Source organism: Mytilus galloprovincialis, chromosome 12 (assembly GCF_965363235.1).
Source record: "Mytilus galloprovincialis chromosome 12, xbMytGall1.hap1.1, whole genome shotgun sequence".
Lineage (NCBI taxonomy): Eukaryota > Metazoa > Mollusca > Bivalvia > Mytilida > Mytilidae > Mytilus > Mytilus galloprovincialis.
In genome coordinates this window covers 49893218-49909029 of record NC_134849.1, presented here as the reverse complement: position 1 = coordinate 49909029, position 15812 = coordinate 49893218, and the positions used below count along the sequence as shown (strand labels likewise).

The 15812-nt window shown below is 32.4% G+C and overlaps 1 protein-coding gene across 1 annotated transcript; it reads right to left on the bottom strand.

Moving 5' to 3' along the window:
• Positions 1–2999: 2999 nt before the first annotated feature.
• Positions 3000–12310, bottom strand: LOC143053698 (uncharacterized). Its single transcript, XM_076226485.1, has 5 exons — positions 12226–12310; positions 11145–11494; positions 8221–9546; positions 6955–7172; positions 3000–5927 (listed from the first exon to the last, which is right to left on the bottom strand). Exons 1-5 carry the CDS (start codon positions 12230–12232, stop codon positions 5852–5854), a joined length of 1977 nt encoding a protein of 658 aa, XP_076082600.1. The 5' UTR covers positions 12233–12310; the 3' UTR covers positions 3000–5851.
• Positions 12311–15812: the final 3502 nt, after the last annotated feature.

Below are 15812 nucleotides of genomic sequence, written 5' to 3'. Positions count from 1 at the left end.
ATCTCTCTCTCTCTCTTCTGCTTTTTTTTTTTTTTTTTTTTTTTTTTTTTTTTTTTTGTGAAAACGACGTGGATGCACGTGCTGTCGTGCCTCCGGGTAGCTACGCCCCTGGTAATGATTCTAACAAGCTAAGGATTTGTATAGGAAGCCCATTTCCTTTCTCAATTTTACTATACAAATCCTTGGTTTTAAACACAAAATTTTAAAGGTAATCATCGGTTAAATGTAAAATAACTACGTTTTAAAATTTAATGTTTACAATCAGTACCAATTAGTAAAATTTGATATACACTCCAGGCTGAACAGAACTGAAATGTCACATTCACTGAAATCAAGTTAAATTCTTCCGAGTGTTTTCTTTTCTGTTTTTTTTTTCATTAGAATCGTTGTTTACCGTTGTGTCATACCAGAGTGACAAATATTCCAACCCAGAGTAAAAGGGGGGGGGGGGATTCCAACTATATGCTCCCATTCAAATGCATTGATTGTCCAAAAAAGTGGGGTTCCAACCACCGGAATCCCCCTAGATCCGCCACTGGGGTCTCAGTGAGAAATTACTGTATCATAAAAAAAAATTAACTTAATTCTTAATAATTCGCTGTTTTGACGACTAACTGATGGATGACCTTCGGTTGTTTTTGCTCTTTATCGAATTGTCTACATCTGACACATTTCCCATTTCCATTTTCAATTTTATAGCTGAAAAAATGAACCCTCTCAACCATTCAAAGTTTTTTCTTCATATTTTCGAGTTTTTATCGTAACAATTAGAGCTGAATCATCAGCATATAGGTCCATATAGGATTGTCTAACTTGAAGCGGATTAAAAAAAAAATCTACACTCAGGTGCGATGATAACAATAAATACATCTATGTCACGAGTTCTAATAAATTGTGGATATTTTTGTTTCAAACATAGTTTACTGACACCCTTTGTTTTCTATTCATCGATGTTCATACTGTTATTGTAACAAATGATAGAAGACCTATGCAATGGAACCTAGACTGAGCTAGGCAATGAACATTATTTATCATGCACAATCATGTAAGCGGCCGTTTGCACAATTCAAAGTCTTGCTGTTCTTACTTAATAAACAAATGATACTTAATGATGTTGTCCGGTGCAGGAGCCTCACGGTTCCTCAGACTCATATATTAAATTGTTATATATAATTTGATTTGTTTTAAACAAGAAATTTAAACATCACAAACAATTCAAAGTAAATGAACCATGACTGAATGTATAATGCAATATATAATCACCATGAAAATAAGAAATACCAATTTGAATAAACATCATACTAAATCTCATTGACTTTTTATAACTTATATATAGTCTCTGAAAACATGTACACTATGAATATAAGGAGAATAGATCCAATGAGACAACTGTGTACAAAGCGGATCCAATAGATCATGGGCAAGCTATTATAGCTGACTATGAGGTATGGGATATGCTCATTGTTGAATGCCGCACCGTCACCTATATAAGTTTCTAACTTTTATGTCATTTGGTCTCTGGTGGAGTTGCTCATTAGCAATTATACAACAATTTCTAATTTTAATATTTTTCACAAAAAAATTAATACGTCATTTTTTCAAAATGTTCAAAGTTAATATACCAGGACTGAAGTGGACGAGCCACATAATCTTCATGGTTATGAGATCAGAAAATTCGATCAAACTGTGCATTTATACTATGTATAACATTGATCTTCCACTAGTGTAACTGACGTAGTCGCACACTTAATTTATGCATTGTTGATGCTGACACCGCCGCCGAAAACAGCAATCCTTAGTCTCACCTCCTCGATTTCTTTGGGGCGAGACAAAACTTATCAATTTCCGACCATAATTATTTGTATCAAAATCGTCTGTGTATTATTTTTATTTTATTGGAATTTTTTTAAAATATCATATATATACCATATCAGTTGTTATTTCATTTGTTTTTATGTTTTATTGTACATGTATTTAAAGATTTTTTCTTCAAATAATTGATCTCAAATATAATATTTTTTAAAACTTTAAACAATATCACGAAATTCCACACATGACGTCACACAGTATATCGGTTTTTAGATACTAGTATTCTAGAAATAACCGTGCAATATGTTTTTTTTGCAATCCACCGTTTTCTATCTACATTCGAAAAGATAGCTTAACAGTGACTATCCCTGAACGAATCAAATTAGTTAAAATATACGAATTAATAATATTAGTACATATCTCTGTCAAAAATGAAGTTGAAAAGTTTCAGTTAAAACATTGTATCCAAATATTAACCTCGCAAATTGCCAATTCGAATGTCCTACTGTATGTAAATTAGAGAGTAAAACAAATTGCTTTCGGAATGTTAATTGTATTCGTTCACTTCACAGGCATGATTTGTCTCAGCATCACCCCCCTTATATATTAAGGTATATAGGGGGGAATCTGAGACAAATGCCTGTGAAACACTATCGTCATTAAGAAGTTTTTGTGACCGCGTTTCCCTTGCACAATATCATTAGTCTGTTCTGACTCTTACGAGGCGATAGCTTGGATATTATACAGGTAAAAGACGTTATTACATTAAAATTCGACATTCGCAAAATATTCTTCTGCAAAGAAGCATTTGACCGACCATATAACAACAGCATTAGAGAACTGAGCTTGACAAAACTAATTTATTCGTTCATAATTCAAATTTTGTCCAGTGGACCCATCATAGTATCATCCATGGATTGATTGATACAGTGTCTAATTTTCTGAACTTGAAATTACCAGAGAAATGTAAACACTAGATCTGTCCACACTTGTCTTCTATTGTCCTGTATACATTATAACAAGTTTTACTTTGTTCATGAATTTGAATTTTTACAGAATATGCGATGGGTTATGCTTTTAAACTCGCTGTTTGACATATACAACTACAATTAGCAATATAAGCAAGGAAAAGTATAAAAATGATTAAATAAAATGGTACGAAATTTACAAGAAGGTACACAACATAAACAAAATGTTGTTCATTCTTTTTATTCGGGGTCTAGTGATACAATTAAGTGATGCATATCTGATTCATTAAATAACAATAAAGAGGGGGGCAAGGGGGTCCCAATAACAGCAAAACAGCAAATTGATTTGGCTCATAACAGATAACAAGGAATTAAAATGGACAAAAACAGATAACAGTAAATGAAATATTAAAATAATTCGGTCTTTGACAAATCAGTATTTCTTATTACGGATATAATCCTTTGTAATGCATTCCATTTTTTATGACTCTGTTTTCAGTATCAATTTATGTATCTAGAATGTGTTTAAATTACTACTCAATATATTATAATATTTTTTATACGCTCGTTTACGGAACGTATTATGGTATACTGTTGTCCGTCTGTTGTCAACATATCGGACATTAACTCAAAAATTCTTTAATCATTTGCATTAAACTTTGGGAAATTGTTTATATCTATTGACGTGAGCTCCCCTTTTTTTTTTTTTTTTTTTTTATAAATTTTAGATTTTAAGTTTCTGGGTAATGGGTTTTTATTCAATAAAATTGGTGTTTTTTTCAGTTTTCTGATAACATCTCAAAAATGCTTTTACAAAGCAAGGAATTTTGGTGAATTGTTTATATCTATTAACATGAGGTAACTTTCAATTTTTATAAATTTTAGATTTTACGTTTCCGAGTTAACAGGTTTTATTTTAAAATTAAAAAGGGGTTATTTTCCAGTTTTCAGACATTAACACAAAAATGTTTTCAGCAATTCTCATGAAACGTTGGTGTATTGTTTATATATATTGACTGAAGCTCCCTTTGTTGCTAATAAAAAAAGTGACCTAAAAGAGTTTGACTTTTTCTAAATGACCATTTAATGTGGTGTGTGAATTTTTCTTAATAAAACTATGAGACAAAGTGGTATATAGGGTAGAAAAATCAAAAGCACCAATTTAAGCATGCAATTTACCAAGTACTTCGAACGAATTTTGACACTCTAAAAGCAATTTATTCCACTATTTTCAAAGGCCTTATTTGAACAAATTTTTATCAGCTGAGGTTTTTGATTGTACCAAGTGTACTAGTAAGTAGAATACATAGTTTAGTAGGGAAACAATGGCTTGAAACGAAATAAATCTTTGTTTGTAATGAGTTATGTGCAGCTTCGGACCCAAGTACATGGTTGGAACTTTCATTGTACAATGAATTTGGTTCTGCTTTGAAAAGAATCACAGAGCTGAGTCTATGTACCATATTATATAAAAGGTTAAGTGGTTGTTAGGACCTAGTCCTTAATTGAGATCCTTGTCAGATATTCCTGGCCATATGTTTTCCTTTTTGTCATATTAAGAATTGTTTTAATTTAATATGTTCGTACGGAAAACAAGGAACATTATTCTCATACAAAAAATTAAGATAATTCTAAATACACATTCATTAAAAAAATGGAATTTATTACAAAGGATAATCATAAGATATACTTGAAGTGTCCTGGACCTCACTTCTGTGATGGGTATATGTTAATGGAATCCTCTGAATAGGGAACAAACATATTAGTAGTGGTAGACCCAAATGGCCAATGATATTCAATTTATACCGAATATTGACTGTCAAAAAAATGCTAACATTCCAATTTTCAATAACAGTTAACAGCAAATACATTATCACAATAACAGATAACAAAAAAACTAGAAGCGCAATAACAGCTAACAAAGAATAAGACAATAACAGCTAACAGCAAATGTATTTTCAAAATAACAGATAACAAAGAATTAAATTGCCCCATAACAGCATAACAGTTAAACCCCTTGCCCCCCTCAATAAACAATAGATGCACATTCAAACACAAAATGAGCACTGCAAAACCTGTATAACCGTAACCAATATAACATACATTAAAAACACAAACATTTCATTCAATCAAAATAATGAATAGATCAAAGAAATCAGAACTAGCATGTTAACCATAAATTATTTCTTCTCTAAAACTCTCTAATATTTTTCAACTTAAGGTAGATCATAAGTAAATGTTTTTTTGAGACAGATTTTTTTTATAATTTGCCAAAATGAAGATCTTACTACGCTTTTTTCAAAAATATAACAAAAAGTATGGGTTACCGTGCTATTTTTTGAGCTATGAGTCGTTGAAAAATGCCTAAATTTGGTTAGTTTGTTCATGAAAAAACACATAAGAGTGCATAAAAAAAATTCTATGAGATAGAATTTTGAAATAAATTGTGAGAGTATAGCTTTCATAATATATTTTAAGAAAATAAAAAGAAAACATGGTGTCACCGAACTTGTTTTCTTGCCACAAGTAAAAATAAAAAATTTCCCTATTAGTCGAGTATAAATTTTGTACTAAAAGAGTTATCTACCCTTAAATAGCTCATTTGTAAAAAATGATTTTAAAAACCAAAAAGCTTGATATTTGTCAAAATATTTTGAATAATACAATACATTTACAAGTTTTCTTGATATAGATAAACAGTCTTACCATTAAATTCCAAATCTGTTTCCAAATTTGTTGATTTGGGCAAATTACTAGACCGATTTTGTACTGTAAATGTACAATCCAAGATGGCAGTATACCATAAATCTACCTTAACAACAGTGAAGCAAGTTGACCTTAAAAAAAATTGAAGAATAAATATTTCCAGAATGGAAAATTCTTTCATTTTGTACAATAAACAAGACATTGACTCTCTTTTAAAGTTTTACAATTATATTATTTGCTCTTAAAATTCATACACCGAAAGTGAATCAATATTGAAATTAAAACGCATATGATGGCTTAAACAATATTGAGTGTATGCAGTATTTATAAACAAATTTGATGATACTATACTGGAGTCCACAAAAGAATTATTCTTCGGTAATTCCTTTTGCAGCAAGTTCGTCAAGGACACGTGAAATATATCCTGGATCTGGATATCCAAACCTGAATGAAACAAAACGTTTGATATACTAGTAAATGATTGCATAACTTGATCAATTAAAAAAATAAGCATACAGGGGTTATTTTATGAACACATAGAACCACGAAACGTTTATCTTGTGTTTTATTTTGTGATATGTTCCAATCCCGGTAGGAAACACAATGTCTGAAACATCGCATTTATTGATGATATATTTACAATATGTTTAAACGAAACATTTAAAATAAAAACAAAATGCAAGTCAGGAACCGTTCTTATTGTAGACTTCATGCTGTTTATTATGGTATGGTGCAGATCTAACTTCTCGTATTGTAATTCAATTCTAATTCAATCAGATATTGAGTCACCACGTTTTCGGTATTTTTATAAAGTGGAGCTTCGATACATCTAGCTTTCTTGAGAAGTCTATGTATATTAAGCCTGTTCCATACAAATAAAGCACGAATTATGATGGGCAGAATTCTACAACATCAACGGCGTCAGATGAAAAATCCATTCACCAAATACATGATTAATGCTTCTGGTAGCGTGTATATACATAATGACAACAGAATATCTGAAGAATAATACAGACTTTTACATAGATAAAGCATTCAAATAATAATATGATTTGGAACATCACACATCAGATTAAAAAAAAAGCTTTCGGACAAATTTGTGGTCAACTGAGCATGCAGTCAAATTTGATGTCAACAGTGTTGCTTGTCTTAAGTAAATTATGTAGCTTGTAGGTATCCGTGTGTGCTGGAACATTTACACATACTAGTTATGTTTGCAACGTTAACACACATGGTAGTTTTATCAGAATACAATATCTACAAACGAACGTTTATGGAAAAAATTATTATGATGTTGACAAATTTGGTATTATAGTAACCTTACACGCCATCTGTCCTCCGTCTATTGTATTGAAAAATCTGATATTATAGTTAACTTGCAGGTCCTACGACTATTATATTAACTAATCAAATCGTATAGTTACCTCTCAAGTCCCCCGTTTATTATGTTGACAAATCATATTATATTTACCTAGCAGGTCCTCCATCAATTCTTGTTTTATGATGAACATCGTTCCATGTGACCACATCTTCTTTTCCAGTTGTCCTAGAACTGCCAATCGTAAAGAGAATACGTTGTTCAAAAGCCCGCCGTAGTAACCGATGAACCTTCTGTCCCTCTGTGTTGTCTGGTAAGTATGCTGTCCGTTTAGTTCCTCTGTAAACTTTACCTGGGTTTGGATGACCTTGCTTATAGAAAATAATTATAATTAGAAATATACATCGAACGCTTTATGCAGATCTATGAACGTAAATATAAATAGTAGTGTTGTCAAATCGTACAGTTTTGCCTAACCGGTTACTCGGATAATCATTTAACCGATTAACTGGTTAACCGGTAGTTTAGGTTGATAATCGAAGGTCTTATCCATAGTACCCTACACATGTACGTTTTAAAATACGATGAATTTAAGTTTGTCCTTTGGCATTGTAAGGCTTGTCTGTGAGGATTCCCGACTAAGTTTGACTTTTAATAATCCAATACACCGTTTCTAATATGGCGTTTGTAATAGCTTCAGATTGGAAAATAAAAAAAAACCAGTTTTTGATTTCGTCGAATTGAAAATGTCAGATTCGATGATTCTTTCATTTTTTCTTGATGTCTCAGGAAATACTGTGTGTATATAAAAACTATATTTAAAAAACAGATAAGTGGAAAATACCAAGGGAACATTCGAAACTAATGAATCGAAATGCAAATAACAAAAGACAAGACAAACAACCACAAAATACATATAATTCTGTTTAATAAAAACCCACTAAATATGGGGTTATCTCAGGTGCTCCGTTAGGTAACAGATTCCTATCAACTCGTGACACCGGCGATATAACTCTGTTTGTTGAAAAACACGTCCTTCAAATGTTACAAATTCGAAATAATTGATTCATACTATGCGTGGTACTTGTCTCAACATGAACATAATTTTTTATCATATCTTTTTAGTTAGGGTTATCAAAGTGTTACATGTTGGCAAATGTAATTAGTACCAATGTTAAAATGCGCGTAGAGCATGACACCTTATTTCCTTTTGAGCATCACAAACCCAATTGCCAATTTTTATTTTCGGTGTTGTGCAACCTATGTTTCATTGGAATGAAATGATGACTTTGTTTACAAAGTAAAAGAAGATCGACTTTTAGTATACGCCTTACTTTACCCCCTCTCTCTCTCTCTCTCTCTCTCTCTCTCTCTCTCTCTCTCTCTCATACTTTTGCATTACATTCTCAGAATACTCACCGATTGTTTCCCATCAAGAAATGAATAGAAAATCTTGATGACCCCACATTTTTTATAACCTTTCAGATTGATATCGTTTTGGAAGCATTCGATCATGATTCCGTCTGGCTGATTTCCGGTTAGTTTGCCGTACACCATGTTGCATACTGGACAAGCAGGTGTTTGTATAAAGCACTTCTTAATACATGTTTTACAAAATATATGCTTGCATCTGTAAAGCTGTTTTAATTTTGAACTTGCTAGTTCTTCCATACAAACAGGGCACGTGTCTTTTTCTCTATCAACCACACTTAGAAAGTAGGAATTCCCATTGTCTTGTGTTTCCTTCAGAGACTGTACATGATTTAGCTTACGGAGACATGTTCTTGAACTTTTTACCCTATGCTCTATAGTATCTACCACTCTTTTATCAGGATGAACTACCATCACAGTTCGAAGCCCTTTGATTGACGTTTTTGTCGTCGCAAACTTATCAATGCTTGCGCAAATTAAATCAATTACGAAATCAATCGGTGCACCACCTTTTCTAGTGCCAATTACTGGAAGAGCTATAGATTCGTATCCCATATTATCTGTTCTCGAAAAGATATCAAATAGGAGAGATTCAAGCCCATCTACCCAGTTAGATTGCCATTGTCTGGGAAACTGAGGGACAACCGCATGGAAAATATGTTTACATTTCAATTTTCCTGTTGCTGGAGTTGGTTGAAATGCCCAGTTAAGAATGCTCGGATGCATTTTCCGCAAGCAATCTTTACATACGTCTAAAAGAGGGCCTCCCTTTTCTGCGATAATTTTAGCAACAATGCCGCCGCTTTGTATTGAAGAATCTTCACTACTGAGTATAACATCTACAGTTAGATCGACAATACTTTCATTTGATGCAATGATTTCTATAAAAGAAGTATCTTCTTTTACATTTGAGTCAGTATTGGTTTGTTTCAGAAAAGCGTCTTCCTCTTTTAGTATTTTTGGGGATGCTCCAGAAGTTCCGCATGATACATCAGCAGTTTGTACCTCCGTATTTTTCTTTTTACGGAAACCATCTTCTGAATAGCTTTCATATGCACTACCAGTGTGAGAAGACACGTCAGTGTCTGCAAATTTCTTTGATATTCTATCTTCAGATATTGAACCTATTGCTGAATTTTGGTTGGTGTCAGACTTATCCTTTATGGTAGACAATGAAGGAGCAACATTGGTGGATTTTTCGATAGTTCTTGTGTCGTCTAATTCTCTTTCCTTTGACTTGCTGATATAATTAGTTGTGTTTGTTGTTAACTGATTCTCACTGTTTCCCGTTGATTGCCATACTGGAAGTGAAATCTACAATAATTTGAGTAGTTTATTTTGAATAAGACAAAATTGATTACGATCAATATATAGTAAAGAACTTTTTTTCATTTAGAAGTGAATAAATAGTGTTCAAATATTTATCGCGTACTTGTATTTCCCGCATATAAAAAACCTCAATACATTTGAACTTATTTAAGGTAAATACTTTGCCTTTGTTTATATGCGCTCTATAGTGTCTGATTCAGGTTATTTCAAGAACACCTGTAGTGTTGAAATGGTATATATTCTGCTACATGTAGTTCACATTCGATATTAATGCAATCTAAAGGACACTTTTTGACTGTACTTTTACAATAAATAAATTGTGTCATTCTTCTAAATAATTGACCCCAACGCTCTCTTTGTTGTTCTCTCTATGCCTTTTGATATTAATATCAAGAAAAAAATCCCATTTCTGGGCCTTTTGAACACTTAATGAGGGTCGCTATGCCCTCTACCGTCAGGCGTCAAACATTAATTTTCAGCAACCACTAGCGTCAAATCGGTTGACTATTACCGGGATTTGTCTAAATATCCTTATCGTGATTCGTTAGAGGTCTCAAATAATTATCGTTATCGTTATTTTTGGGATAAAAAATAACGTGATTTGTCAAAATCAGCTGACTGTATTATCGTCTAAAAGAAAGAGTGCATTTTATCGTCATGCACCAACAATTACTGTTGACGTCAATTGGCAATATTTTTTTTTTACCGTTCTTCGTCATGAAAGTACCCCCATTACGACCCTCCTTAATTTCGAGCATACACGAATGAATGTTTTCAGAAGAATCCGTCTTGTCCCCTGGAATCCGTATCTTTTGCATGATTACGTTGCTAGGCGGTATTTTTTTGTGTTATATAAACCTGATTAATGTTGTATGAATTTATTCCTCGTTCTGAATCTGAATAATGATAACTGGATATATAGCACTTACACTTCTGGAGGCGGAAATAAAATCATGACAAAAATCAAAATCATGACAAAAATTAATAGCTAGGATGAGCTCACAATCACTTTCATATTATCAAACGGATATGTCCACAGCAATAACATACTATTTCTTAAAAGTAAAATAGTAAAATAACAAAACAAAAACAAAAAACGATGTCAAAGGAAAATTAAAAACGTACTCTTCTAACAAATGACAAAATCAAAAGTTCAAACACATCAAACAAATGGAAGACAACTGTCATAGTTCTTTGACTTGAGGCATACTCAATAAGGTGTGCATGGATTAAGAGAAATAAGTTTTTTTTAGCTGCTTTTTGTGCATTCTATATTAATTTTGTGAATCTCTTTACGTATATACACTGCATTTGCCGCTTAATGATATCAAAATGCATACACTTTCACATGAATCAGAAAATCAAATAATTAAATATTCAAACTTATCAAATGATGTATACTTCGACATAAACATGTATTATTGATATCTTTTTAATGAAAGAATATGAGGATGTAATGTAAGAAAATCAATGCTTCAAAAAAGAAAAAGACTCAAACGAGGTTTACTATATATGATACTAGTATACGTTTTGCAGCTATAATCTTCGCATATGCATGTATAAAATCTTAGTAATCTGATTACCTTTGTTGTGCTCCCACCATTTAACTGAACTTCAGTTACATTTTTTTCTGTGAGACTTCGACTTTTACTATCTAATTTTTTACCAGCTTTGTTATTTGACTTTGACCTTCCTTCATCTAGTCGGCTTGCTTTTCCAATTGTTGTTGGTAAAGACGTGGCAAACGACTCTGCACGTGGTTTTATTTTTGGGTTTCTCATACTTGACCCTGGCTTCGTTATGCTGGCATTTGCTGGATTATTTATGGCTTCCCCAAATATTGCATTTTGTATGTCGTGTGTTTTTTTGTGCATAATAATTTTCCCTTGGTCTTCTTTGCTCTTTGGTTTCTTTGAATCTTTAGCCGCCATGACTTAAATGAAAATATGTCTTTTTGTAACACTGCAATTTACTTATGAAATCTCAAAAACTGTTCATCTAATATTCGAATTTTTAATAATAATTCTTTATTTGCAAAACAGACAAAAACCAATTTAGGCTATGGCAAATACAAAACAAACATGATCAAACATAATGAAAACTCGACAATATTATAATAGATATATATGATAAAAACAGTTATTGTTCTCCTTTCCTCAGTTCTAATGACTCTTTATTAAAAGAAACAACTGCTATAAACGAGGATTATACCACAATCCACCAATATGCCTTATACTTCTAAGTTCGAGGGAAATGGCATAGGAATCATTTTAATTATAGTTTGTAAAGTAGGTAAGCATGTTATACATTTTGAAATATTAACATAACACTGCCAAATAAGAATACAAAAATATGTATGGGGTGTTTTCTACAAGAAAACAACTCAACGACATAAATAGACTCGATGCCTTTACACACAAAGACAAATTTGTAAAATCATGCAATATACCAGCCTCTAAATTGTCCCTAGACTATAAAAGTTGGGATTTAGTTAACGACGGATATCGAATAATTCAGCTTATGTGTTAAATATTTCTTGTTGATATCAGTTGTCAATGTATAAACGATAATGACGTATATCAATATATTTTTTAAAAACATAACCTCTTGAATTATGTATACTAGTATATCATTTCTCGTAAAATAATTATAGCGAGTACTTACTGTTCATCAGCAGAATGAAAAATGAAACAGGAAATTCCTATAGTTCTTCTTCCGCATAGATTGTATATCTATTTCCATGTACACTTCAAATGTCAAGGCACATTATATTTAAATAGCAATCGCGTTTAGTTTCGTTTTCGTAGTATCGATCTGCACTTTAAATTATGTTTCAATAATACGACTGCCGTAAATGATACAATTAAATTAAGAGTATTAATTTTATTATTAATTTTTTTCTACTATTGTCATTAAACATACATTTCATTTGATTTAGCCTTAGAAGTGAGTCTTCTGTTCACAGCGGCTTATAACTGTATGTTTTTCGACCTGATATATTAGTATGCGTTTTATTAACAACGTTCCTCTTGAAGCATTGCTATAAAAATGCTTTTATATCTGTCCTCGCTGGAACAAACATCGTATACCGTCAATTTGCTTCGGCAGGAACAAAAATATTGATCAAGATGAAATCATGGTAACCCAGAAATTTTTATCCATTTTAGACTAATATTATGTAGAACGTTTTATTTCATGCGATTGTTACCACTCTCAGTAACCATTACGCATATTGTTAACTATTATATTTGTATTTCAAAGAGATTGCCATTGCTTAAAAGCAGAAACTATCTACTAAGGTAAAATGCGATTGGTGAAACAGATTTCCAAATATTAGGATAGGAAAAAAATTATCTTTTACGTATTTATTGTATGTATGATATTACTATAATTAAATGGACGACTGCAGATCTCACCTTTTAAGTAGGGACCTACATTTTTGTCTCATTTGAATATCCTCATAAATGAGATGTGCATAATGTTTAGATTTTTAATTATGTGAAGAAGGAACATAATATATAGCGAAAGTTTAATATCCCGCCTTTATAAAACATGAATGACTTGGCTAGCACCCCAATTTGTTTCGATCTGTTCGTAAATTTATCTATATATTAATTCCAAAGAGAATAATAAAATAAATAGACATTTGTGCAAAATATCTTTCCCATAACAAGATTTTGACCGTCCATATAACAACAGCTTGTCAGAAATGAGCCTAAAAGAGAGGGACGAAAGATACCAAAGGGACAGTCAAACTCATAAATCTAAAACGAACTGACAACGCCATGGCTAAAAATGAAAAAGACAAACAGAAAAACAATAGTACACATGACACAACATAGAAAACTAAAGAATAAACAACACGAACCCCACCAAAAACTAGGGGTGATCTCAGGTGCTCCGGAAGGGTAAGCAGATCCTGCTCCACACCCGTCGTGTTGCTTATGTGATAACAAATCCGGTAAATAGTCTAATTCGGTAGGTCACATTCAGGAAAGGAAAGGGGATTGTAGTTACGACGTAAGGAACATATCCGATATCATTTGTGATACGGTTATTCCATAACGGTCAACCAACTCGTGATGGCGTCCGTAAAATTTACGAAAGGATGATTTCAACTTCACCATTTGGAACTCTTGGTTAAATAGCTTCCTTGTGAGCAGCAACCCTCTATCAAGAAAATCATGATAGGAAATGCAAGCACGGGAATATCGTATCAATTGGGAGATATATACCCCGTATGCAGGTGCTGCTGGAATGTTGCTACTTAGAAATGGAAAGTTCACAATTGGAAAGCTGAAATCATCTCTTTTGTCGTAAAGTTTTGTTTTCAACCGACCCTCATTGTCAATTTCTAGATGTAAGTCAAGATATGAGGCCGACGTAACTGTATCTGTAGTATCCTTTATCTCTAGCTCAATTGGATAGATGCGTTCCACATAGTCACCAAATTTTGAATTATTTAGTGAAAGAACATCATCTATATAGCGAAACGTAGAGTTAAAGGATAGTGCTAACTTCTTATCTTTCTTCCTAAGAAGTTCCTGCACGAAGTCAGCCTCATAATAATAAAGAAAAAAGTCGGCAAGTAGAGGGGCACAGTTTGTTCCCATTGTTAACAAAGGATGTCACAACCTACTTGTTCGTTCATATGTCTAGTCTGGGACAGGTTACCTCCTACAGTAACATACATATATTGATTGTTATAATGTTTCATTTTAGAGACATGTTAACACTGTCGATTATCCTACATGTCTTCTTTTATCGGACATTACTACTTCATTAATGTGAGTTATTACCGAATATGCACAAATTGGGAAAATTTGGCAAGAGTCGTCTGCATATCGAATGCGGTATCTTTATATTCATCGGTATGCACAGATTCATTTCAGATAATATACTAGTATCAACCGTTAATATTTCGTTCGTAACTGTGTGATCAAATCATATTTTAATGGGTGTTGATGAGAAATTAATGTTGCACATTATGGACCCTTATTTAGAATCATATTTTTGTTTGTTTCTACCTTATGTCTTTATAGGTTGCACTTTGTAAATACAGCTGTTTCTGACAACACGCCTCTTTTGGGGAGAAATAGAATATTCATAGAAAATTAATTTTGTTTACATACTGGTTCCCAGTTATGCTCTCTGTGTTCCATATCGCAGAGACAGAACTGGGGAATGTTACCAGTAAATAAACACGTGCATATTGTTTACATTGAAATCTGTGGTAACCTTTCATTCGAGGTAGGGGTAGTTAAGAAAATTAGTGTAAGTTTCAACTCTGAGAAGTTCGGGGCATATAAACGTTGAAAATATGCCGCACAGCCCTATATTTTGACCTTTGAAAAAAATTGTGGTGCAAATGAACTTTCAATTCTAGGATAAGATTTTTTTCAAAACTTCATAGTGAAAGTGGTACAGTTTTAGCCGTAAAAGGAGTTCCTATGGGAAATCGCATTGTCAATATTTACAGAAATGCAACCTATATAGGATGAAAAAGGGGAACATTCAGAATTTAACCAAATTTGCTTTATTTCACAGATTTTAAAGAAATTAACTCAAATATGAAGTTTTATAAATATTTAATGAAGATTGATAGAATCCTGGGCCTTAGATATGATGACTCAGCATAAATTCACAGTTTACAATATGCATAGCTTACTTAAAGTCCTGGATACAAAATTAATTCATAACATTTGCATATTTGTAAGTTAAATTGTTAAAAAGTGCTTATATTTACTCTTCGCAGTCATTGAAACTCATAGATCCTTCCTGAATATTATTTATGGAGTATTTGTGTCCTTTCGATAACCCAAAATTAAGCCGCAACACCTAATTCTTCTTTTTTGTCACCACGGCAAAACAAATACAAGCTAGAAAAACAAAAATATCTCAAGAAAACTTACAATAGTGTGTTCTATCCTGAATATGTACTAAATATTTCAAATTGCTAGAAACAGCAGATTGATTTAGGAAATTTGAGGCCCAAGGGGCAAAAAACATAGAAAATTGCCTACCCCCCGGGTCATAAAACAAATAATTTAACTTGTAAATGCTATGATTTTCTGATTTTAAAGTTCTTGATATAGAAACAATAACTATGTTTGGAAGTTATGCAAAAATCAGATGTTAGCAGTCATCTCTACAACATTTTAAGTGAATTTATATCTCAGACTGGTATCTGCATACATACAACTATTGCAAATATGGCTTTGTTTGAACACTTCTAGTATATATAGTAGCTA

Bases quoted from the DNA above. Each gene is read 5' to 3' on its own strand.
- LOC143053698 (XM_076226485.1), bottom strand. The intron at 9,547-11,144 runs GTAATCAGATTA...AAATTATTGTAG, and splicing joins ATGGTGGGAGCACAACAAAG to ATTTCACTTCCAGTATGGCA. The intron at 7,173-8,220 runs GTGAGTATTCTG...ATTTTCTATAAG, and splicing joins TTCTTGATGGGAAACAATCG to CAAGGTCATCCAAACCCAGG.